The following is a 24,878-nucleotide window of genomic DNA, read 5'->3' as shown; positions in this document are numbered from 1 at the left end:
TACAGTCAGTAGTATAGACAATTTCACCATCACATGTACGGTATACAAGCACAATTAATATATATTTCCAAACAAAATTAGCGAAATAAAGAGTGTGCATAATTTCTAGATGAGCTTGTGTGAAATGGCTTGATGCAGGTTCTCAAATGCAATCCATCTCACCATTCTATAATTAATAGTTCAGAAGTTATGTATGATGTATTTATGTGTTAATCAATAACCGACTTTCTTGGCCTTGAACTTTGACCATCAAATTGCACCATATGTCAGATGAGTTAGATGTAATATTTGAAGTTTCATAACCTGTTGACCTGATGTTGTGGACTGTTGTGGAAAACAGATTTCCCTTCATTTCTACATTTTTCCCTGACATGCTTTTTTTGGGTACAGAACGGAGTGTTTACAGTCCTCATTCACATGACTATGCCATGTCAAAGTATACTCAACGTCACTCAAACTACTACTTGGTCTTTTTACCCTCAAACTTTTGCCCCAAACGTGCCTGGAGTCAAATCCTGCCAGTTCTTTCCTTTTGCGCCTCTTGTCTGGGGATAGGGTTGCAATTGCATGTAGAAACCGAAAATGTTTCAGAAATACAAGCATGTTATTGGAATGCTGGTCCCAAAACTTTGATCATGTTTTATTAGCTGAACCACAAAGTTATAAGGATAAGGATAATTCCTTTTAACAGGTCGTTCATGAAAGTCCTTGCGGTCTTGTTTCCAATGAGAACCTGTGAGCAATTGGGGTTAAGAGTCTTGCTCAGGGACAAATTTCATATCATCGGCACATATGCTGGGATAGCCTGGAATCGAACCTGGGGCAACCAGGGCCAGCTGGTTCCCTAGGCGGGCTCACTAACCACTCAGCTATGGCCGCCCAATGGCAAAACTATTGTAGTGAGTCAGTCTTTCTGCATGTCACAGTCCACAATTACCAAATACACTTCATATATGAAATCTCCAACTCTGTATTTTGTAGTCAAAAGTTAAGATCAAAATGCTAAATAACTGATTGACATATTGTTGGGATTTAGAAGACATTTGTAGAATTGGCTTCAGGTCTTAAAAGGTTAAGTTCCCAAGATGACCTACGATACAAAGTAAGCATTTCGCACTAATGAAAGCATGACTTACAAAGATAATGATGCAAATTGCTGTCGAAGTTTGGAGTTTTGCTGGTCAACTACGCACACCTCAGTGACCTTGTTTTTCTATTGCTATGAGAGAAGGGGATAACCTTTCACAATAATTTACTGTACACAAAACACATCATCACCACCACCACCACCACCGTAACCAGTACAATCTGTCAAAACATCAAGACACAAAACAAACCAAACGTACGACTGTCATTAACCAATGTACATTTGTGGAATAACTTGCAAACATACAGAATTACCAAATCATACAAGAGGAAGCAAATGAATGAATTTGATCAATAGAAAACACTGAATGTCACTAGGCCTTAGCTGAAAAATGACATTTGTCTGCCATTTAGCCAAACAATATTCTAATTTCTAAGCAAAAGATTTAGCACTCTAGTTTAATGAAGTCAGATAAGTGATGACACTATAATCGTGAGGGCCACCTAATTTTGGTGGTGGACGGTTCAAGGTATGTGAAATATCACTTTAATAACCAGGAGACAGACTGAGTATGCTGCCAATGCAGAACTAACAACCTAGCTAGTGGAACAAGGATTACATGACTAACAGGCCTTACACACCAGGAACGTGACGAATAACCAACCCCAAAATGCGTTGGTGAATATTTTGCATTAAACTATTCATATGGTTGATGCCTCATTAATACAGGTTGCTGCTTGTAGGAACGTTTTCCACGTTGCTTTATTGTCACATTCTGTGTGAATGTACTCATGACACAAACACTTCAAAAATATATATTTTCAGGCAATAATCGCACTAGCCCAGTGTGAGGGTCCCGGTGTGTAAGAACATTAAAGGAACACTCACCCTTATCTTCATATAATTAGTCCTCACTAATTCTCATTATAAGATGTCACTATTTCTGTCTACTCACTCTGGGTCTCATTGGTTGGATATGAACAGTTCAGAAAACTGCCTAACAATGACATCATTAATAGACATTCCAAGCTAATAAAAACAGCCTCTCTCTTCCTGGCAAGATAGAAGGTTGAAATAGAAGATATTGTAAATGCATAAAAACAACTTTGAAATCTTGTTTGACATTACCAAACCTGCCTACTGATGATGTCACCAGTAGGCAGATTTCTTAACTGTCCCAAGCTATCCTCTGAGACGCAGAGTGAGTGGACAGAAATGGTTCCATCTTATAATGAGCATTATTGAGGACCAATTATATGACGATACGGTTGAAAATGGGTGGAGTGTTCCTTTAATTCTCAGAGCCTGTTCCATTGGATATTAAGACTATTATTTAGTTCCCAAAAGGGTCTTAAACTGCATTTAATCTATATGCTGTTGTGCTACACCTGGAAATCATGTCTGATCCTCAGTTCCTTACCTTTTCCCGAAAATGACACTGATGTTTAAAAACATCTCTGGGCTTCTTTCAATGATTCCTATAAGCCTGCACAGTAAATGAAACGTTTAACTTCATAACCTTTCGGTCCATAAACAGAGCTGATGTGGAACTGACCCCAGCTGTGCTGTATAGAATACATACAGTACAGACGTAGTGTATAGATACGTATACCTATATTCCTATATTGTTCTGTAAACCGAGGTGGTCATGGAACTGAGGCTTCCAGGTGGTACACGGTGGTCATCTGAGCCTGGGGAAGATTCTGATGAAGAGGATCATGCTGATGAAGGTGAAGGAGACCAGGATAAGCATCAGCCACAGGAACCAGTTGACAGCCTTTTTGGTGTGCTGCTCCAGCCGCTCTGACTCCGTCTTCAGCTTCTCAAAGTTCGCGTCCGCCTGACGCATTGACTGGCTAAGAGTCTGCATGACAGAAGGAGGGAGACCCAACAATAAACTAAATAAGGAGACACCAAGCTCATGTCAAATATTGTCTGTGAATAAAATGAAATGTAAAAAAAAAAAATGGAGGAGAAAATAAATGTAATCTTAACCCTAATAAATAAAATATATCTGTGTCCCACACCTAAAATTGGGTGTGGGACACTCTGAAATACTGCCGTCTGCAAATGGTGATTTTCTTTTACCGTGGTTCAGAAAAACCCTTATCGTCCCAGGCCCACCCACCAACACAAACGTTTACCTGGTTGTCCTGTTTGATGAGGTTCTGGGCTGCCAGTGTGTTGTTTTTCAGGTTTCTGGCCAGGTTGAGCATATCGTCAGCGAGCTTCTCCTGCAGGTTGTGGTGATGTTGCAGCACAGCATCAAGCTCTGAAGCAGACTGACGCTCATCCACAGGCACACCTCTGTAGATGGAGAGATTGCATTCATATTTAAAGGCATTTAGCATTTAGGCTCTCCTAGATTAGAGTACCGTTACATCAGTGGTTCTCAAAGTGGGGTCCTTGAGGGGGTTCCAGGGGGTCCCCAGCAAAATAAGTTAATATTGCATCAAAATCAGTTTACCCACTTTAACCCCATTTTATACTTTATACTATTTGAAAATAGTCAATATACAAGCTTGCGACGCGTTGTGAGCTTGTAGATTGGCTATTCACATTTTAGTGAGAACAATATGGTGCAAGAATTGAACTGGGGCGGTTGAAAAGAATTATGCGCCATCACAGTCAATGTTACATAATGAAGTTATTTTTAAAGGTATGGATAAGGATAATTCCTTTTAACAGGTCGTTCATGAAAGTCCTTGCGGTCTTGTTTCCAATGAGAACCTGTGAGCAATTGGGGTTAAGAGTCTTGCTCAGGGACAAATTTCATATCATCGGCACATATGCTGGGATAGCCTGGAATCGAACCTGGGGCAACCAGGGCCAGCTGGTTCCCTAGGCGGGCTCACTAACCACTCAGCTATGGCCGCCCCTAACAGATTTTAAAAGACAATGGACAGATTTGGACAGATTTTAAAAGACAATGTCTTTAAAAGACAATGTCTCTTGCATTAGTTCTTACTGAAATTAAATAATGCTTTAAATCTTTACCTTCTGTTTCGCAACTCTGCATCTGAGGTACCTATGAATGATAGAAGGAAATCACACCAATACATGTTGATTCTCCATGAAATAAATAATGTCCTAAATATGCAGCTATTTTATAATTCTTTAGAAGGGATACTGAAGTATACATGTCTCCGAGTTGATTATGATTCTTACCTTTGCCAATTCCCTGTGAAGAGACAGAAAAGATTATTCAGGATGTATGCAGTGAGGAGAGAATGTGGTCTTTCATCTTTTAGGTTTTATTAATTGGCCACCCAAAATTGGTGTACAGAAAAGCCTATTTCGTTTTTTTTCCAATTAAGGTGAGAAAATAATTAGGTGAGACACTACACGACACATCACCATGAATGATATTGATGAACATGTACAATGAGATTACCAAGGTATGTTAAGAAAATGACTTGTTAATGGACAGCATGTTCCAAATGTAGAACCAGTGCATATTTTCAATGCAGATGGAGGAATCAGGATACCAAATAGCAAAACCTGGAGCAAATAGGTAATCGTACCGTGCCCAGCAACTCATTTCTCATCTCCCCTGTACAGCGAGCTTTGGTCTGCATGTGGACAGTCTTAGTGGCTGGCATTCTCTCGTTGGCTATTGTCGGTGTCCGACCAGGAGCAAGGAACTGATTAGCTAAGGCTTTCTCTGTTGGGGAAGACTGCACACAAACACATGGGAGAGCCATAAGATGAGAATCCTATGCTGGCAGAAGCTAAGTAAATACTACTACTATTACCTTTCTCTAATAACTTCACTACTACAAGAAATAGATTGCATAGGGACTAGAATTGCATTCGCACTGTTAAATACTGTTTCAGAAAATTCAGTGACAATAAATACATTCCGTTTAAAATATAGACACTGACCAGTTTCTCTGCTTGTAGAAGTCCTTTGAGGAAATCTACTTTCCGTGTGTAGTCCGTCAGGACTTCTGGTGTGGGTTTGCTGGGGAAATAAAGAATTGCTGCATTATCTTAGAATAACATGGCATTACTGTATAAATCAGTTATATAATTAACACAATAAGTTACATATTGCATGCCATGCAATGTATGGGCTTGTCAAGGGTTGGTATTGCAACTCTAGGTTCCAGATATTAAAAATAGTATCTAGAGTTGCTTGCGGCTAGGCGCAACATACAGTACAGTACTCAGCTGTGCAGCTCATCCCACAAATGCATGCTCCTTATAAATGGGGAACCATTTAAAAAGGAAAATAAACAGGCTTTCCAACTGTATAAACGTTATCGCCAAGAAGCATTGTTACATTGAATATTGTAACTGTCTGAAAAGGTGTCATATAATCCCATGAGGGATGGGCCACAAGGTGGCATGACACTTAAATAAAATAATTCATTCATTAATTCATGTTACAGAGACAACTGTACCTTTTTGTTCGATTGTAATGTCTGACTTACCTGGCACTCTTCCTCAAAGCCACCATCATCTCCTCCAGAGCACCAACATACTAGAAGTGAGGAATTTAAGAGCATTGTTTGTTTGCTGTTCATATACATTGACTATTGTTTATATTGGTAGTTTAATACAGTGTGCGGTTGACAATCTCTCCAAAAGTAGCTAATCTACTTAAAGTAGCAAAGACGAGGCAGATTGTAAAACATAGATTGTATGCAAATTAAATCATCAGCATACAATCTTGATACCAAATGGATCAAATATCATACTTTTTGTTCGAAAAATCACATACTGACAACATAAAACAGACAGACAAACAAAACAGGTACTGCATTATCAAGCAAAGCATTATCAGTAAAGAGGGCAAACCTTAGGAACTCTTTGCCTACGGTTCTAAAACTTGAGATGGATGGTAATGTGTTTAACAGAGGACTCAAATTATGGTTGAAATCAACTCAACTGTGCTCACATGTATGGTTACTGACTGCTGGTTATCTGAATGATTGTCTTCTTTTGTTTTCACAAGTTAATGTATTGGGCAGTGGCGTTCCCAGAAATTACATTTAGGGCAGGCGAGATTCCCCCCTCCCAACTCGGGGGAAAATCTCGGGGGAAACAAGTTAACACAACAACACCTGACTACAAAACTGAAAAACGTTAATAAAAACAATAATAAGTAGCCTATAATCAATGTAGGCTATGTATTTTTATTCAAAAAAAAGCAGCATTACAGAAAAGGCGAACATGATGTCCTGCACAAATTATTGACTCATTTCAACATTGCGATTACACTTACAATAACAGCCAAATCAAATAGTTTAAGCATGTGGTGATGTCTCAAAAGACGAGATGACGGGGCTTGCTGCACTTGACAATATCTATAACTGAATCGTAGTTCAGACCTTCAGTTAAATCCCTCTCAAACGCTAGGAGACACAGACTAGGCGAGAGGTTGTCATTGTACTTCTGTGTGTACTTTTTATGCCAGGTGAGTACAGGTGATGGCCCAGACCCCCACTCCTGGCACTCCTACCCCATGAAGACAATGGCATACATGTAGCTGTAGTATACAACCCTCGTAGACGTATTTATGATTCTGACGTCAGATTGAAGACGTCAGAATCATAAATACGTCTACGAGGGTTGTATACTACAGCTAGCATATATGATTTGCATCACTATCGGCGAGGGTCGCTCTGCTGAATGGATACGGTAGTGATTGGCTGCCTGCCCACGTGAATGAGGCCGCTGTCTGTCAGTCTTTTACTTTATTTTCTAGGGGTGGCAACTTCTGGCAAGATTTTAGTTGGGCAGATGGCCGCCTGCCTTGCCTCTATGGTGGGTACGCCACTGGTATTGGGTCTGATTTTGATTGATTATGTAAATTATTACATGTATGTATGTATGCATGTATGTAATACATGCATAGATATATACACACACAGACACACACACACACACACACACACACACACGTTTCAGCGTGACATCTTTTTAGCATAACAAGCTAGCTGACTTTAAAACAGGACGAGATCCAGTGGGTATTTATTTTATTTAGTGTCTTATTATTATTATTTTAGGTCAAAACTACTAACAACTTTTACTGTTGTTTTTTACCTCTCCTGATTGTACCATTTCAGTAATGTTTATGTGCTCTTTTTTGTAATGTTGCTTGTTTTCTGTATGAAGACTACGGCTGGAAATTAGCATTCTTGCTAAAACCGGCATTTTATGTGTGGTGTTCATTAATATGCGCTGTCCCGTACAAATAAACGTATACAAAGAAAAAAAACAGTTATGAGTGTCATTGCGGTCAGTGGCGACGTGGCTATCAGAGTCACTGTAGCCTTTACTGTCAACAACAATATGACAGTCACGCTTTTCTTTACACTAAACGTTGAAGCAAAGCTGCCTTGAGAAATAGAAGTAGCGGCAATTATTCGTTACTTTACCTTCTCTAATCTCCATTCTTCTTCCCCTCGCTTCTCAGAGGCTATGGACTCGCAACGAGACAATAGTCTGATAAAATTTATTTCCAACCTGGACGAAGCCATGTTTGTAAAACTGACACAACGTCGCGAGGATTTGACGTCACGTAGGCAGAACGAGTGGGCGGGGTTTGTTTGTCTGACAAAACATGACGGTTATCAAATTACCATATTACCAGCCTTTTTGCAGTATAACTGAGTACATTTACTCAAGTACTGTACTTAAGTACAATTTAGATAATTTTTTTTACTTCTACTCGACTACATCTCAGAGGCAAATATTGTACTTTTACTCCACTACAATTATTTTACTAGTTAAACATTTCAGTACTTTTACTTTTGGTACTTTAGTACATTTTGATGCCAATACTTTTGTACTTTTACTCAAGCAACATTATTATTGAAGTCTCAAAACATTTCTTAAAACACCCCAAAATAAATCCCATACAACCAGGGGCGCCGATAGGGGGGGGGCTTCGGGGTCCAGCGCCCCCACGCTCAATTGGTCAGCCCCCTCATGAATCTCAGATGTCAGGCTCAAACTTCAGAGGCTCTATACATCTACGTATAATGACAATATGATAAGGTTGGCAAGGAATATCACTTCAAACACAAGCCATGCTTTGTATGGAGTATATAGGTTGCTGCCTTCAGGAAGGAGATACAGTGTTCCTACATACAATATAGCCTGGGCACCATTCCTTTTCGGGTATATGATCCGGTCGGAAGCAGGTTAAAAAAATAAAAAGTGGCCGGATGGGCAGAACCGGAAACACGTCTCACCCCAAAATAGGTCCGATAATAAAATCGTTGATGCGGCATAGTTTCGCTTATTTTTTTAAATGTAAATGTGCGTGCACTATCCGGAGACTATTTAGCGTCTGTATTATCCCACGGGGAAATTCTATTCCATTTAAATAGGGATTGGGGAATCAAAACAAAGCGGCACTGCAAAACCGGATGGGCAGAATCCAGAAACAGGATTCTTTTTTCTTTTTTTTTTCAGTAGGCGTGGCCTAGACCGGATCATATAGATGGGTTTCCGCGCGACGTCATCACAGAGCAGAGTGCGTCATCTGCGCATGCGGGAGGTAGAACGAACCGGAAGCGCCGTTCACTCTGTTGTTATTTTCGGGATTTAGATAGTCATAATGCTGCTATTATAGGCATAATAGGCATAATGCTGCTATTATATACAAACAGATCCAACTTCCGACCAATCATTTTTATTGAGTAAAGAAGATATTACAAACTGCATCATTTAATCTACTTTCATTAAACCCGGTGAAGACCATTTATTTTATCAATGTACAATGGCCAGAGCTGCTGCAGGTAATAGCGCCCTCTACAGGCTATTCCCTCCACTGCGCGCGCATCATCCTCTCATGTTTACAAACAGGAAACCCATCTATGGGTCTTTAGTAACAGACACCAGGCTTTCCTCCGAGGTGGAAAGACTGGTGATGCGAGGTTACATACAATAAGGTCAAACTGAAGAGGTCCTTTGTCCATCAGACGACATTGAGGCTTAATCAGGAGTTGTAGGCTTGGGGTAGGCTGAGAGGTGGACATTGCTCTTGTCTTTGTATGTCTTTATGTATGTATTTTGTTTTGTTTTCTTATGTCATGTCAAATGTGTGTACTGTTTATTGTTGCATACATGGCTGCTGGGTCGCAAGACAAATTTCAGTGTGAACTGACAATAAAGTATTATCGTATCGTATCGTAACAATAGCCCAGACAGAGGAACGGCTCGCGGCGGGGCTATTGCGGATCGAGTTGAGCCCCCCACGGCCGCGCACATAAATCGGCATACATACCACAAGGCATCTTCACTTCAACCAGCAGTCCTCCAATTTGCAGCGACTTTGAGTATATTTAGAAAAGCCCTATATATAAATTGTATGAATTATTATAATAAAATGTTATTCTCACTTGACTACTGTATTTTACTGTATGGGACTTACTTATGGACTTTGGCACAATGGATTCTTCATTGCATTTACATTCAAGATACAGCACCGCCATCTGGTGTCTAGCATGATGAATCACAGCCATGTGTGGAAGACCGTTGACAGGTGGAAGTCATTGGTACCTGCTGTTGTAAACATGATGCTTTTGTCTGACATGAAATAATCAAGATTAGACTTTTGATAGGCCTATAAAAATACACAACTGTTTTTAAGTTGTTAACTCGCCCCAATATGCGGATATGCTCTGGTCTAAAAGGCTGAAAAAACATTTTTCATTTCAAGTTATCTTTTAAGTAACCTACAGATGTAATTTGTACAGTAAGTAATTTCATTTAATGTCTTTAACAAGTTGATAATCAAGGGAGATTGCTTATCAATAGATAGGGTACAAACTAAAGTGATGTTATTGTGCAATTTTGGTAATCATATCTGCCAGTACTTCAAGCCATGTCTTGGCCCTGAGGAGTAAATCCTTCATGTGGGACCAGGCATCTTCCACCAGCAACCTCCACCCCAATTTGCAGCCCAGAAAAGAGACCATGCCAAGCATTTGACTGCCCAGATGGATGTCTCCAGCTTTCAACCCGATATCAGGAAGACTGTCCTAGATGACTAATAAATACGATCTATCTATATTTATCCGTCAGTCCAAATACCTTACCAATATTTGACATTTACTCAACTACTACCATCAAGTCAAATATGTAAGTCTATTAAGAGCTGCAACAAAGTGAAAAATAAACACCTGCCAAACATGCCACTGCTGCTGTCAAATTTCAGGTTAAGGATTAAGATATTAGACGCATCAGTTCTCACCCCCGGCTAAGATTAGCTCTTACAGCAGCATGATTACACAACCTTGTTAAAGCTAGACTGAATAAAACCAGACAGGGTCTAATGACCGTGTGCTTCCCATGTGGACGTCAGACTTCATGTAGCCAGCCTGTGATGTCAATCATCAATGATGTATTTATGATATGACTTTTTGACATTGCTCTCCTCTAGGAGGCGTCTCTGTTTATGTTTCTGTTTTGATGACCTGCTGTGACAAGTAAAGCAGCTTCAGCTTTTCCTGTGAGAATGAACAATGTCTGTTTGTCCCCACAGACGCTACACCTCTGTTAGTTGATAATGCAGTGCACTTAATCCACGTGTTTATCTGTCTGCAATGGTGATGCACTTAAGTTAAACTAAAGAAAAACTATTAAATACGGGTGAAATTAGTGCATACTTTCTTTTGCAGTTTAAACAGAGCTACGGGGTAGATACAGAACATTAAATGCAGATGTTACTGTAGTTCAGCAGTGATAAACATTCTGTCTTTTTAAAATGACATCACCACAGGATGGTGGTGGCCAATCAAAACAAAGAGGGCAGGTGTTGAACGCACCATGTTCTGTATTGTCCTATTAATAGTAAGCATTACAGCTCACATCATTCACTCCCTGTTCACATCAACACATCACCTTCTTTATCATACAGACAGACAAACAGCATCCAATCAGCAGTCATAGAGAAACATTAGTATTACATTATCATAAACAGTAGGCCTAAGCCATGTTCCAACAAGTCCGACATATTGGGGCATGCCATTGATTGGCAGGTACAGTACAGCTAAATGCTGCTTCATACTCATAAGAAAAGTGTCTGTTGACAGTTTTTCCATTTCAGAATCCGTTATTTTTGCCCGTTGAGTATTAAACAGCCTTAAGAGAAGCCGTGTTTGTATTTAAGAGAACAGTCAAGAACTGTTGAGCTTCAAAGACATCATGGCACAGCCCTGGTATCATAGCTGGGTTGGTGTTTCTTCGCTCTGCAGGAAAAGTGCCGTGTGCTGCTCCCATTTCCCTTTGCAGAGTGAAAAGCGGTTCAGCGTTGTTCCTTCCTATACTGTGTTGTGCTATGGGTCAAAGGTGAAGGAATGAGGCTGTCGACCAAGGCACCAGAACGACATTCACAATGTGTGTTTGTGCGTGCGAGTGGGTCAAGTCCTTGTTGGTTCAAACACATATCTTGAGTTGGTTCAGCACAATAAACACAAAAAGTATCATACAAAGGTACTCTCCTAACCCCCCACCCCACCCCCACGGGCTCCATAGAGATACAGGTAAAAGGACCCATTGAGTTTGTACACTGACAGCTTACAATACAAAATCAAGGCACTAATTAACAGAGCACACTTGTTTGGCTTGCTCTTTTGGAGAACTATGGAATGGAAAGGTGCAATCATAGCCTGCAATATTTCCTTGAATTACGTGGTAAAAAAAAAGAGAGAAAAAGAGCAGAAAAACTAAAACAAAAAACAATGGTCCATCAGGTGAGGCTGTCCAAAACAGCCAAAATGCGATTTTGTTATTTCAATAGAAACCTCAATATATTAACAATGATAGAAAAAGTGCATGGCGACATCTTGTCCTGTTACGTTCATTGTCATAGGTCAACGAGAGTTTAAACAAAATGTGCAGTTCCTTTATTAGCTCCGATGACAACCGTAACGGTAACAGTCTCCATTTTGTCTCTCCCCTGTTCTCCCTTGTTGCCCCGCCATAGATGTTACCCATCTTTGTTACGTTTGTCAGTCAATTAATTCAGTTCTAGGCTCCTCCTATCCTATCCTCTCCTGGTTAACCTAAAACCTAGTTTTATTGTCATCTATGATATCTAGGCATGCCATTGGTACTAATGGTGTTTTTCCTACTGGGTTTTATGCAAGGGTATCTTTCTATGCCTATCATTCTATATATAAAGTGGAGCCTTCTTACCCCAATCAGACCTAATCATCCATATATGGGATGTCTGGGTCAGAAAAACGTCTATGGCCTGTTATGGAGGAGGCTAGTATTTTGGTGTGCTGAGGCTGAGGAGAGGATGTAACCATTGTAAAGGAGGAGGATGAGGAGGAAACGGAGGGGGGGCAGGAGGATAAAGACATCAATGGGTCAGAGTTGTTGTCAATGTACATGGACTGGGTGCCGTCTCTGCGGCGGCTTGGTTGCTCTCTCTTCCTGAGGAATTTAAATGACGAGCGATGGTTTCCAGAAGGAGTCAGACCCTGGGCGTGGCCTGAAGCTACAGGCTGGCAGTGGACACCGGGAGGGAGCTTCACTGTGCCAGGAATGATGGGGTTTCGCCGTTGAATCGGGTGCCTGGAGGACGCAGAGGAGGACGCTGAGGTGGAGGAGGCCGAGCTGCACACAGAGGAGGAAGAGCTAGCGTGGCTGAGGCTTGGCACAAAGGAATGCCCACCAGGGGCTTTAGCTCGCAGAGGCAGGGCTGATGGTTTGGGAGGGCAGGCTGGCTTTGATCTCCTCAGGGGGCTACCTCGCCCTGAGGGAGAGAGAGAAAGAATAGAGAGAGTCAGGGGTAACATCCTTTCCCAAATACTTTTTAAGGTCAAACACAGCCATCCTGAAAGGGTTAATAATGGTCTAATGGTGTCATGGAATATCATGATGACACCATGTTAACTACCAGTCGTGAAGGATTACCTATATGCACATCAACAGTGGGTGCTGGGTTAAGTGCAGAACATGTTTTTTAAGGATAGCATAGCAAGCTATTGTTTAGACTGAGTCTAAACCATAGCTAGGCTTCTATCCTTAACATTAACAAAAACGCATGAAAAGAAGTTAACTGCCAACATTCATTTTCACTGAGTCACAGGGAGGCAAAAATATTTGGCTTAAAGCATTTAAAACAAATGTGCACAGTGCATAAACTTTGGTTTTGGTGTGCCAAAATGCTCAATAAATTAATTGAGGGCAAAGTTTGAGCATGCTACTTTGCAATACATGCATATACATATACATGCCTTCACCAATGTACAGAGAAGCACGCAAGCATGGACACACACACACACACACACACGGCTACTGTTGCTCCAACCTGCTTTTCAACAGAGCAGACGGCACCGCCACCATCACCATCACTGGTCCAGACCTGCACCACAAAAGACAGTAAGGGCCAAAGCCAGGGGCCCCGTGGACTGATCAGAAACCCACAGATGAGCGAGAGAAACAGGTAGAAGGAAGCCACGGCCAGACTGTAACTTAATACCGACCTTCAGGTTCTGAGCCTTGGGCAGAGAAGCGCTGCTGTTCATCCAGGAGGCTCTCTGAGCTCAGCGAGGCCTCAGAGTCCAAGTTCTCCTGGTCTGAACCGGGCTGCTCCAGCTCTGGCAGTCGGCATGCCAGCTCCTCTCTAGAAGGAAGGGGAGGACACTCACATCAGAGAACTGTGTGTACAACAAGCTCATGAAAGACGAGAAAGGAGAAAGAGAGAGAGATTCTTGTGTAATGATGACGGAGAGTTAAAACCACACATCATAATAATGATGAAGAATGCATTCTTACTTCTCCTGCTTGATGGACTTAATGCGCTCCATTAGGTTCCTCTCAGTCTCTGTATCCGAGTCCAGCGTCTCATTCTCAGGGACCGGGCTCAGCTCAGCACTGGCCTTCTCATGCACCTGCAGATAGACACGCCATCACACACCAATGCCTCAAACAACCTGTCTACCAAAACGGGCCAAAATGGCTATTTGTTTTCTGTATAGAACGTATTGAATACTTGCCATAACCATACAGGGCCGGTAACAAGTAAATAATATTATGTCCACTTCTCGGAAAGAAATCAAACATGATTTTGACCCACATGTGAAATCTAAACCACCTTGGTTAGTGAATGAAAGTGGAAAGGATAGGAGGGTGGATGGCGCCTGTGTAGTCATGCAACCGCAGCATAACACATCTTTGCAGGCCTTCAGTGAGATGCAATAACTTTCAACAGAAAGTTATTAGGTAGGGGTACAAATGCATACAGTGCCACAAACAAACCTAGTGCACAGAATTCCACAGTATTAAGAAACCCTACTGTACTTGTGAGAGGACGCACCTCCTGGGAGCTTTGGGTCTTTCTAAAAAGCCATTTTCAGGACTGAGACAATAGTTAGAGGGGACCCATCACAACAATCCAAAAAAACATCATTTCAATGGGGAAACACTCCTTTGTAAATACCATAACTTTCAAGGCATTTGTCTTTCCATAAAAATCCAGTTTCATGTAGACAATGTATGAATTAAGTGGCAAATCATGAAACATACATAAAATGTAATTTCATTTAACTAATACTTTGAAAGTCATGCTGTTCACAGGAAACGGCCATTCAAAAGAAAAAAAAGGACTGGACCTTATTTCACAAATGCGCCAGGGATAACAGGAGAGAACCTTCACATCACAAATGGAACTGATGCCAAGCTAACACAGTCATGCAATGCACTACCAGGTTAGTATGAAAAGAGTTAAGGAATTATAGAGGAGATCACTGAAGTGAGGTCACAAGTCACCCACATCTACATGCCATGCAAAACGATTCTGCAGGGCACGCTACCACTACTGCTACTATTGCAGCTACTGGAACTACCAGGAGAACTTGATGCATGAATGATACATACCACCACTCCTTTGTAAGGAGCTGAGAACCTGAGAGGTAAATGCCAGTAGTGCTAAAGAGAGACAAGGAACATTGCCCATGTTACCCATGTGACTGGAGGCACAGTGCTATCTGACACTAGGATCTGCCATCTGATTTTACAACAATCTGAGGATGACTGGTCAAGAGATAATCAGGGGTATGGCGTAAGAAATCAGTTATGTAAAAAAAATGTAAATGGCATTATGTTAAAATACATGTGAGCTGAGGCTGAACTCGACCCAGGTCGGGGCTGTATCCCTCACCGTGTTCTGCCTCTTGAGTTTGAGCTGGTTGACGGCCAGAGTCTCGGCATACTCCAGCTGTTCAATCTCCTCCATCTTCTCATTGTAGCGTCTAGTCTGTTCTTTGATCACCATCTCCACACACCTACACACAGAGGGCACGTTAGCAAGTGAACATGATTTTCTCAAGACCGATTTTTCCCTTCAAAAATAAAAATACAAAGATAATCTCAGTGGAACTACAGTATTTGGTTAAAGTTAATATTATTGCATGTTTATATATATCAAAGTGCAAAAGAAAAAAATAAACTATGACTACCATCTACAACTATTACTACAAATTTCCTGGGAATACAATATCCATGTTTTTTTGCAACCTCAGGTTAACAAATACACTACACTGCCAGTGCAGTCTTACACGGTGGTCTTGAACTACAGTGTAACCAGCCAGGGCAGTCTTACATGGTGGTCTTGGCCACGTCTTTCATGCTCATCAGAGGATCGGCGCTGTCTGGACATCGCAGGATACAAGGGGCAAACACTATGGCCAGTGAGTTAGAAGACATGCGGTTGTGAACCTCCGCTTTGGACACTCTGGAAGATAACAATCACACACAACTGGAGTTCAGATTAAATGTGACTGAGTGCTTGTTATGTTGATGATTTTATTATTCTCCACCAACAAGCGGACACTGTACAGTACAAGCATTGTTGTAGCATATCTCTGTTGATGGTATTTGAGATCTCTACCGGACTAGATGGAAAACCAGTCTCTCCAGTATGTTGAAATTGCCTGTAGGGAGCTCTTCCAGTATCTTGTAGACGGAGTGGAGCTGTTCCTGCTTCTCTGGAAGTTCTACATTAAGGAGGGAATTATGGAATAATGAGTCACTTACTGGCAATAACAATCAATCATATTTGTATAAACAATAAACAGAAACGACAGAAACGACAGATAGACAGACAGACAGGCCTTTATGGAGGTGTTGTAATAAAAGTAAGCGTGAATAACAAATAAAATAAAAATGAAAATAAAACAAATAGAGTCTAGCCGTAAATATATGCATGCATATACATTTATAACCTATGAATGGATATAATTACAGACTATAATCAGTGGATATGAGAGTGGCAATGTGTATCAGTCAGCCTACAACAAGTGGGTATTTCTGGATAATTTAGGAAATAGTCAAAACCAAGTTCACTTCAAATGTTGGGTTGGTCATTGAAATAAACGATTTAATCAGCAGTAGAAGGCCAAACCACGCACATAGTACAAAGACAGATCACAAGTGCACTTCTTGTCAAGGAGCCCAGCTTATAATTTAAATTGTTAAACAATGCCCCCTAGTGGGGACTGGCATCCTTACCCACAGCACGCAGGAAATCATTGTAACGAGTGAAGGTCATGAGGGGGTCAGGCAGCTCCCTCAGCCACTGTTTCAAGATGCCTGTCACTGTGTGGATGGGGTAGTCTTCCAGACACACCATATGAGGGTCTACAAACAACACAACATCAACACAAAATGAACAAACCCCCAACCAGGTCTGTGGGCCCGAAATGTCGAAAACTGTTACTTTTCAGGATTCAAATTCAACATAATTATGTATTCTTTTGACCTGTATACTTTGCTTATGGTTTTGTTTTTAATCTGCTTGTATCTGTTCTTTTTCTTTCTTTCTTTCTCTGTAGAAAACTTTGAGCTGCATTTTATGTATGAAGTGCTAAATAATGCTCATTATCATTATCTAAATTCAAAGTAGGGGCTAGAACAGTGGAAAAGACCCAGTGCTAAAAACCCTACGCTTACTGCTTTCGAAATCAATCATGATACCATACCAATATGACAGGCCCACCCTAAATTCTTTGCAATGGTTCTGCAATCTCCAAATTGTTTCCACCCAGTTTTAGGTCAACAGATGTATCAGTAGGTGGAGGTCTTTGATCGTCTGATTACAAAAGACTAGGTGGTTGGTAGTCAGAGAATCGAGGTGATAGCCTTATGACATCCCAATGTAATCAAGGAAGGTACATTGACAAAGATTCTGCATGAAAATCAGACAGCATCTGAACAAAGACAAAGGAAGATGTAGAGAACTGCAACTAATGATTAATCTGTTGATGAATATATACAATTGATTTAGAGTGACCATAAAATGTACAAAATGACGGTAAATGCTAATTACAAGTTATTGGAACCCAAACTGACATGTTGAATTTGCTTAATGTATTTACTAAGCAGTCAGAAGCATACTGTAATTTTACATTTTATAATATGAAACAAATGCCATATAGTATCCAATGATCATTCCCGCAGTCTCCTTCTCGCTCCAAATCTTATTTTTATTTTTACAGTGCGTCTACAAAAGTAGACCAATCATAGCTTAGCACAAGCTGCCCCATTTTTGTGTACAGCGAATCACAAGGCCAAGCTACGTATGCAAATTATTCTGCGAGTCTCTCTGCAAGTCTTTCTGTGAGTCTGGGAGATATCCGCTCAGAGGAGCGCACCATTGTACTTGGTGATGTGTAGGTAATGGGCATTGTTCAAGATATATGCAAGTCACTGTAGCCCAAAGTAAATTATATTACATCATATTTGTACCATACGCATACTGGGAGAAGGTATCCACTATCCAATTAATAATGGTTATAACTTGTGCATCTACACATGAGTTTGGTAGGGCAAAATTGTGTCGGCGATACATAATGGATGAATAAAACGTTGCAACAAGAAGCAGTCTTTACATGATGTTGCACTGAATCTTTCGATCGACTAATGGATTATTCGATCAATTGTTTCACCCCTAGTAGGTGTAATAGACAGTCAGTATGTTATCAGTGAATACAACTTGGCTAGGACTGACCTGTCTCCAGAAGCTGGTGCAGCTCCTTCATGCGGTTGGCAGAGCCAGACTTGCGGTAGATGCCCTCGGTGTAAAGGCCGTTCATCTCCACATGCTCCAGTAACATCTCCAGCACCATGGGCACGGGGTTCTTATCGCTGATCAAGCGGCACACACGCACCCCAAAGTGCTGACCGCCAGAGTCCTCATCACTCTGTGGATGGACACGACCAACAGCGGTTAATTAAATTACATTCATCCAGATTCGACAGTAAAATCCCAATTTATTTAAAGCTGCAACCCGTAACTTATTTTAATGATTAAAACTGTATTTTAACCAAGGTAGAGTATGTTAATACAATATAACCAGCAAATCTACAGTGGTTGGAGGTGGTCCCCCTATTCTGCCACTGAATAATTTAGACCCCAGTGTCAGGTCAGGCACCTACAGGTTGACTAGTAATACTGCCTGAAGCTCAAAGGGCAATATCTCCCCAACCCAAGTGGGTTCTGTCATTGCACAATGGTAGAACATTTTGTCTCCTTTGTGGGAGACCTGGGTTTAAATCCAGGGAAGGACATAAATCTAACAGATTGCAGCATTAACTCTGAGAGTTGCAAATGTTAACAGATACCTTTTTGGCACAGAAGGTGTTGCAGTCGGTGACTATTTTGCTGAGGCACTTCTTATGGCACACCATCTTACAATCTAGAAAAAACGAAAAAGGTTTTCAAGAAATGTGTGAAAAAAAAAGAATACACAAGTTATGTAATAATTAAATTTGTTTCCTTCAGTATTTGGATATACAGATGCAAAATAAGCAAGCAAAGCAATGTTTGGGTGCAAACTTACCACTGCACATGTAGGCCTTTTCCATAGCCCAGATGTAGGAGGTGCACTGGTCACAGGACTGCATGATGCTCACCTGGTAGTTGCTGAACTCATGGTCCATTGGACTCTCCATCTATCACACAATCAATCAATCAATTATGAAACAAACTCGCATACTGTAGATAAACAGACATTCCAAGAGTGAAATACCAGCGGATGAATAGGGCTGGTCACCCCCATAGCGCAACACTGCATACTTACACTCTTATCCTTTTTTCTCCTATTCTTCCTGGTTTTAGCAGGCTGAAAGACAGATAAACAGTAAAAACAAGTCAAATCAAGTCAATTTTATTTATAAAGCCAATTTTAAAAAACATATTTCGGTTACGGTTAGAGTTACCAGGTCACGTAGACCATTAATTATGGGTTTTGGCCATTTGTTATGACAAATACCGGAAAATATTATTCCCTTCGGACATCCTGGTCGGTAAAAAACAAACAAAAACAAAACAAACAAGTAACACGGCCACAACTGTGCGCTCTCTCTCTCATGCACTCTCGCTCTCACGCATGCACGCGCACGCACGCACGCGCGCGCTCATGCACGCACGCACACCACATTACAAGTTTCATTTGCTGTGCAACGCCACGTTGTCCTACCACAAATCAAAAAGTGCACATGCATTTAAAGATGTAGCATCCAACAAAGATGCTCAAGAGGCAAAGTTCTGCTGTCCTAATCACTGTGAGTTTGTGTGTTACGTGCAGGACAGGTGAAACCATGCTGCTAATCACAAAAATACATACATGCCATGCATGTTTGCTTATTCAATTCATATTCAATCCTCAGTGATTAATTCATACATGAATCACTGCGTTATTTTTTTTTACCTTGGCAGGTTCAGCCTCTTCCTTCTTGATCTCTCCCCGGATGAATCCGTCGAGCACCGACTGGAACAGGTTGACCACCAACTGGACCTCTCCTTTCTGATCGGCCCCTGCCAGATGGATCACTTGGTTCTGGTAGCCTTTCATCAAGCCTTTGTAGCCAATGGTGGGTTTCTGGTACAAGTTAAGGGAGAGGAAGACAAAAGGGAGTGGAGGTTAGAAAGTGTGACTGAGAAAGGCTGCGTGAGAGAGTGTGTGTGTGCGTGCGTGCGTGCGTGTGCGTGCGTGCGTGCGTGCGCGTGCGTGCGTGCGTGCGCGTGCGTGCGTGCGTGCGTGCGCGTGCGTGCGTGCGTGCGTGCGTGCGTGCGTGCGTGCGTGCGTGCGTGCGTGCGTGCGTGCGAGTGAGTGAGTGAGTGAGTGTGTGTGTGTGCGCGTGCGCGCGGACTCACTGGCTGAGAATACATGCCCTTGATGGTCTCTCTAAACTGCATGGTGGCTGTAACAAAGATGGCTTCTGTGGCTGACAACTGTTTCCCTCTGGAGCGGAAATCATTCACCTGGCACAGGCAAAAGAAGGATTTATCAATCAAAAGATGAGTAGTTTACTGGAACAAGACAGAAACTCTGCTCTAGCTCCAAACCAACCAAATAAGACCTGTAAGTTTAGTTCACACTGAGGATTTTATTGTGTACAGAAACAGTATAATAATGCGGTCCTTGTGTAATACCTGGTTGCCCAGGAACTCGTCTAGGTGTCGTAGCTCGTTGGCGTTGGTGATCTCTCGGTCCAAAGAGGCGTTCCACTGCTCAGAGCACCGTGTCGCCCGGCTGATCTTTATGGTTGGGTTGCGGCTCACGCCTTTACCGGGAGGGTCCCCATGGCTCTGAGAATGTGAACGAGACGCGTGCCCTGGTGTTTGGGGCGAAACGGAAGTGAGAGAAATCACAAAGGCTTTGATGAGAATCAATGACAATATTACAAGATACACTTAACAATCTTAAGTGGTAATTATGGGTCCATTTATTTCCATTTGTACACTCGCTGAGTTTAAGTAATACTATGGATTTTAATGTGTATACTACCGAAAGAAATACTGATGAAATCAATATTTAACTTCAATGGTGACATACACTTTCATGAATTCTAAATACACTGGCATTGCACAGAACGGTTAACCACATGAACCCTCGTAGTGTCCCTATTCTGGGGCAAACATTCAGCAAAAATAGCAGTTCTACAAGCTCACAAGACGTTTTCGGCAAAGATATTTAGTGTAGAGGGGAAAAAAGAGGGGGCCTAGTATAGACCCCTGGGGTACAGCGGTCAACTAAGTATGTAGGGTTTAAGTGGTTAAATAATTCAAGGTTGTATTCATTAACACTCAGCCTCCTCTTCCAACCAAAGCAGAAAGTAAAGTATGCATGAGCTGCATAGTCCAAACAGCACTGTGAGCTCACAGTTATTTTATTAGCATTGAGCCTGATCCAGCACGGGACACTATTTACCCAGAAAGCAAACAGCTTGATTAGTTAAGCCTCTGGAATTTTTATAATAATAATAAACCTGTGTTTTCTTTCCACATTTCACTCCAAGAACTGGAGTTGCTAAACATCCAAGGCCCAGCTCTATGTGACGTGAGTAATGCTTAACTTATGCTCTGTCGTGCGACAAAGTATGAATCGGGCTCAACACTCCTGAGTCCTGACGTCTTCAGGATAGATGGCACACAAGTGTAAATATACTGCTTGCGTCACAGTAACCACTGACTGTATGCATCGGTTTAAACTGAGGCTGGGGGAGTTCGATTTAACTTGTACAACAAAGAATATGCAATTTGTACGGTGTGGCATTGTAGGGGCCGGCCATCTACAAAAGGGCGTGTGTGTGTGTGTGTGTGTGTGTGTGTGTCCGGGGCTAATCTCGCACTGCACCAGCACCAAATTTCTCGTGCAATTTTCTAGGCGACAGAATCTTTTCTTTATCACATGTTTTATACTTTTTGAAGTGAACTTTTTTAAACAAAAACTTTACACTGGACTGAAACTGGCCAAATATGGAGATTATTGATGTCGTAGTACTGACGAACTACTGTAATACTGACGTCCAAGATCCACAAATTAGCCGTAACGCTTTCCATTCCATTCTGTATTAATTACCTTCTTCGAGAGACTGAGCCATTGTCAAATCCCCATCATCTGGAGTGTGTGCCTCCTTGTGGGGACGCTTCTTCATAAACTTCCTCAGGATACCTGACGGCCTGCATGTCACAAACACAACAACACTGTTAACATCAAACATACACAGTAATCACAATCCTGCTTTTTTTTTATTTTTTACTTTGTCTTTATTTTCCAGACAAGAACAAAACATACATTCAGAAAGGACATGACAGAAAAAGGAAAAAAAAAAGATTTCTAAAGAGTTTTCCTGCTTTTTGTGTTCCAGAACAAATCCCTGTAAACAACTGAGATGTACCTCTAAAGTTCCTTAAATTCCCTAAATGTACAAAGTGTAAGCAAGACATTCCTGTTTCTTTTCTTTTTTTCATTCACTCCTACCCAAGCCCCAAAAATATGACTTCCGTTTGCCTTTCTGTCATACTAAAGTCATCATTCTTTAGGAAACAATTAAACTAATATCTTATCTCATCGACATTATCGTTTATCTGCTGATATGTAATTCTTACAAATTTCATGTGTTGTTCTGTCTTTCCCATTTATTTGTTTCTATTTTCTATGCAGGTTTTGTGATTTTACTTCTTTATGTGCTGCTGGTGACTTTGCAAGCGTAAAGCTTTTGTTCTTATTGAACTTTTTATGCCGGTTGTTTTTCTTCTCTTTTTACGAAGGGCTCACTTCCTTTTCTTGCACAGTTAATATGCTTCTTATTTTTTATGTAAAAATAATGCAATGAGTCAGCTTATGATTAAGCAATAACACAAAGGAGGGTGTGCTTTATCGTGGTTAGCCATGTCAGGCTGTGCTGCAGCATGGTCCAAGGAGAAACAGTGTGCCATGTCCTGCACAGCTGTGCCAATAACCACGATAAAGAACTCAAGTGTCTTATTGCTTTTATAAAACGGCTAGTCGGCTACCAATTATGTCAACATGAAAATCATAGACATATTGCAATTAAAACAGCTTTTTACAATACAATAATAATTTCTACAAGAAAGTAGTTCCTGACTGCCTGCACCAACAAGGCAGTTTCTATTCCCCATAAATGCATGGAAGCCATTATAAATGTGAAATTAATCACTATTGAGTAACTGCATGGCCTATTTCTTGCCTAAATATTATCAGACACTGTCAAAAATAGCAGATATACTGTATAAGCTCACAGCGCGTCACTTTGTGCTGCCCTGCAAGCTTGTAGATCTGCTATTTTTGAAGAATCGTGAAAATGTTTGCAAATCTTTGAATATCTATAATTTTGGGCGTCCGCCTTGACACGGAAACGTTTGAGAACCACTGATATAGCAACATACGTTTTTTCATCAAAGGTTAGGATTTAGAAGAAATTTTTAGAATCAGCCTCAGGTCTTAATGGGTTAAAAGTGCCACACAGTCAAGCTCTGCTCCAATACCATCACTATAGCAACAATGCAAATTAAAACAAAGCATTTGATCCCTCTGCCTGATAAATTTGTTGGCTCCATGTGCGAACCTCAAGCATTCCATTTCAGGGTTCAAGCCAGTCCATTCAGAGTAAATTCAGTTATCGGGAATTTCCGCAAACGTGTCTCTTTCCCACAACAAACTGGTCTGTGTGTAGCTATATATGGTTATGGCAAAGTGTACTGAGCACCACATGAGGGAGCCAGGGACGGTTTGATTACAAAAGACAAAGTGTTTTCCCATGAGCCATGTGTCTCAAGACCTCCAAGTGGGTTAAGATGTGACTCAGAATGCTGTGATGTGAAGGAGTATCCCTCCTCAATAATGCCACAGTAGATTACACTCCTTATCTGTCCTAATAACTTATAACTCAGTGACTAATACTGGAGTAATAAGAGCAGAGTCGACTCCTTTAGATTAGAACAGAGATGTCCAAACCAAATTATTAGAGTTTTATATCATGGCCAAGGAGAATAGTCAATTCTGACTGGCTGGAGGGTTCACATTATTTTCAAACAATCACATGTCTGCAGTTAGAGCTGCATCACTGTTCTAAATGAATATGTATAATAAACATTGTACTATATTTCCAGCTATCTAAGCTAACATTAGCTCAGATATTTGGGAGAGTTGTTAAATTTAGAAAAACACAATATATTGTTGGGAACACAGGTTTACAGAAGGTAGAATTATGCTGTATCTCTTTTGGATTTTGAGAATTAAAGCTCTCACAAAAAATAACAAGATGTTGGAAGGGCTTGGAACCACCCAGGGTGGATAGATGGCTGGAAAAAGTGGAAGACATGTACTCTATGGAGAGGGTGACTTTATATAGACTTTATAAGATTAATGGAAAGGACAGTTACTGGAAAAAAGATGGGCTTACTATCTTTCAGTTTCAAATAAATGTAAATGGATTATTTGAAATTAATGAACTGTTAGAAGGACCATACTTTTACTATTTTTTTACCCCCAAGTTTTCAGAAACAAAAACAAAACAAAATAAAGACCCATTATCAAAATGACACAACAAAGCCCTTTATCCCTTTTTATTTGGTTAAAATAAGTATTAAATTGCTGTATATTCTGATAGTACTCATTGCTATTGAGTGTTTGTTCAGTAACAAGAGTCTCCATGTCTCTCCAGCTCTATATTAAACAGCTGCACTTGCATTTTCAGGTCGGGATACCTATATATATATATTTTTTGTTTTATCTACCTGTGATAGATTCTCTATCTGTTATAAAGGATATGTATATGGGCACATGAATGAAATGAATTTAGTTATTTTAGTTTATCCCCTTTTTGTATAGGTGAAGGGTATTTCTATTTACATAATATATACTGTATATGCACAAAAAATAAATGTCGGGTCAAAATGTCTATTAACAGGAAATGTATTAATGAGGTATTGTCTTAACATGTTTTGACTCAATATGTATAAATACATTAAATAGATAAGCTAACACCATCCTTAACACATTAACCGCCAAGA

The 24,878-nt window shown here is 40.8% G+C and overlaps 2 protein-coding genes across 2 annotated transcripts in view; both read right to left on the bottom strand.

The window, feature by feature from the left end:
• Positions 1–1,235: 1,235 nt before the first annotated feature.
• use1 (unconventional SNARE in the ER 1 homolog) lies at positions 1,236–7,593 on the bottom strand. The gene is made up of 8 exons (XM_080430805.1): positions 7,474–7,593; positions 5,524–5,573; positions 4,973–5,051; positions 4,612–4,764; positions 4,256–4,268; positions 4,085–4,115; positions 3,232–3,394; positions 1,236–2,951 (listed from the first exon to the last, which is right to left on the bottom strand). The coding sequence occupies exons 1-8, from the start codon at positions 7,573–7,575 to the stop codon at positions 2,769–2,771; spliced, it is 774 nt and encodes a 257-aa protein (XP_080286931.1). The 5' UTR covers positions 7,576–7,593; the 3' UTR covers positions 1,236–2,768.
• A 3,343-nt stretch (positions 7,594–10,936) lies between these two features.
• LOC308087532 (myosin IXB) overlaps positions 10,937–24,878 on the bottom strand; it is an 82,305-nt gene continuing 68,363 nt past the window's right edge. Inside the window, 16 exon segments of the mRNA XM_080431466.1 lie at positions 10,937–12,809; positions 13,543–13,682; positions 13,835–13,950; positions 14,936–14,986; positions 15,219–15,342; positions 15,660–15,791; positions 15,948–16,053; positions 16,568–16,696; positions 18,066–18,258; positions 18,680–18,753; positions 18,898–19,009; positions 19,138–19,179; positions 19,768–19,938; positions 20,214–20,321; positions 20,493–20,674; positions 21,922–22,022. Of these exon segments, the coding sequence (XP_080287592.1) occupies positions 12,256–12,809; positions 13,543–13,682; positions 13,835–13,950; positions 14,936–14,986; positions 15,219–15,342; positions 15,660–15,791; positions 15,948–16,053; positions 16,568–16,696; positions 18,066–18,258; positions 18,680–18,753; positions 18,898–19,009; positions 19,138–19,179; positions 19,768–19,938; positions 20,214–20,321; positions 20,493–20,674; positions 21,922–22,022 (2,335 nt within the window). The 3' untranslated portion in view covers positions 10,937–12,255.

The sequence above is a fragment of the Gymnoscopelus braueri genome, assembly GCF_963280865.1.
Source record: "Gymnoscopelus braueri genome assembly, chromosome: 6".
Lineage (NCBI taxonomy): Eukaryota > Metazoa > Chordata > Actinopteri > Myctophiformes > Myctophidae > Gymnoscopelus > Gymnoscopelus braueri.
Note: the sequence above shows the minus strand (reverse complement) of the source record. Positions and strands in the feature narration are given on the sequence as shown.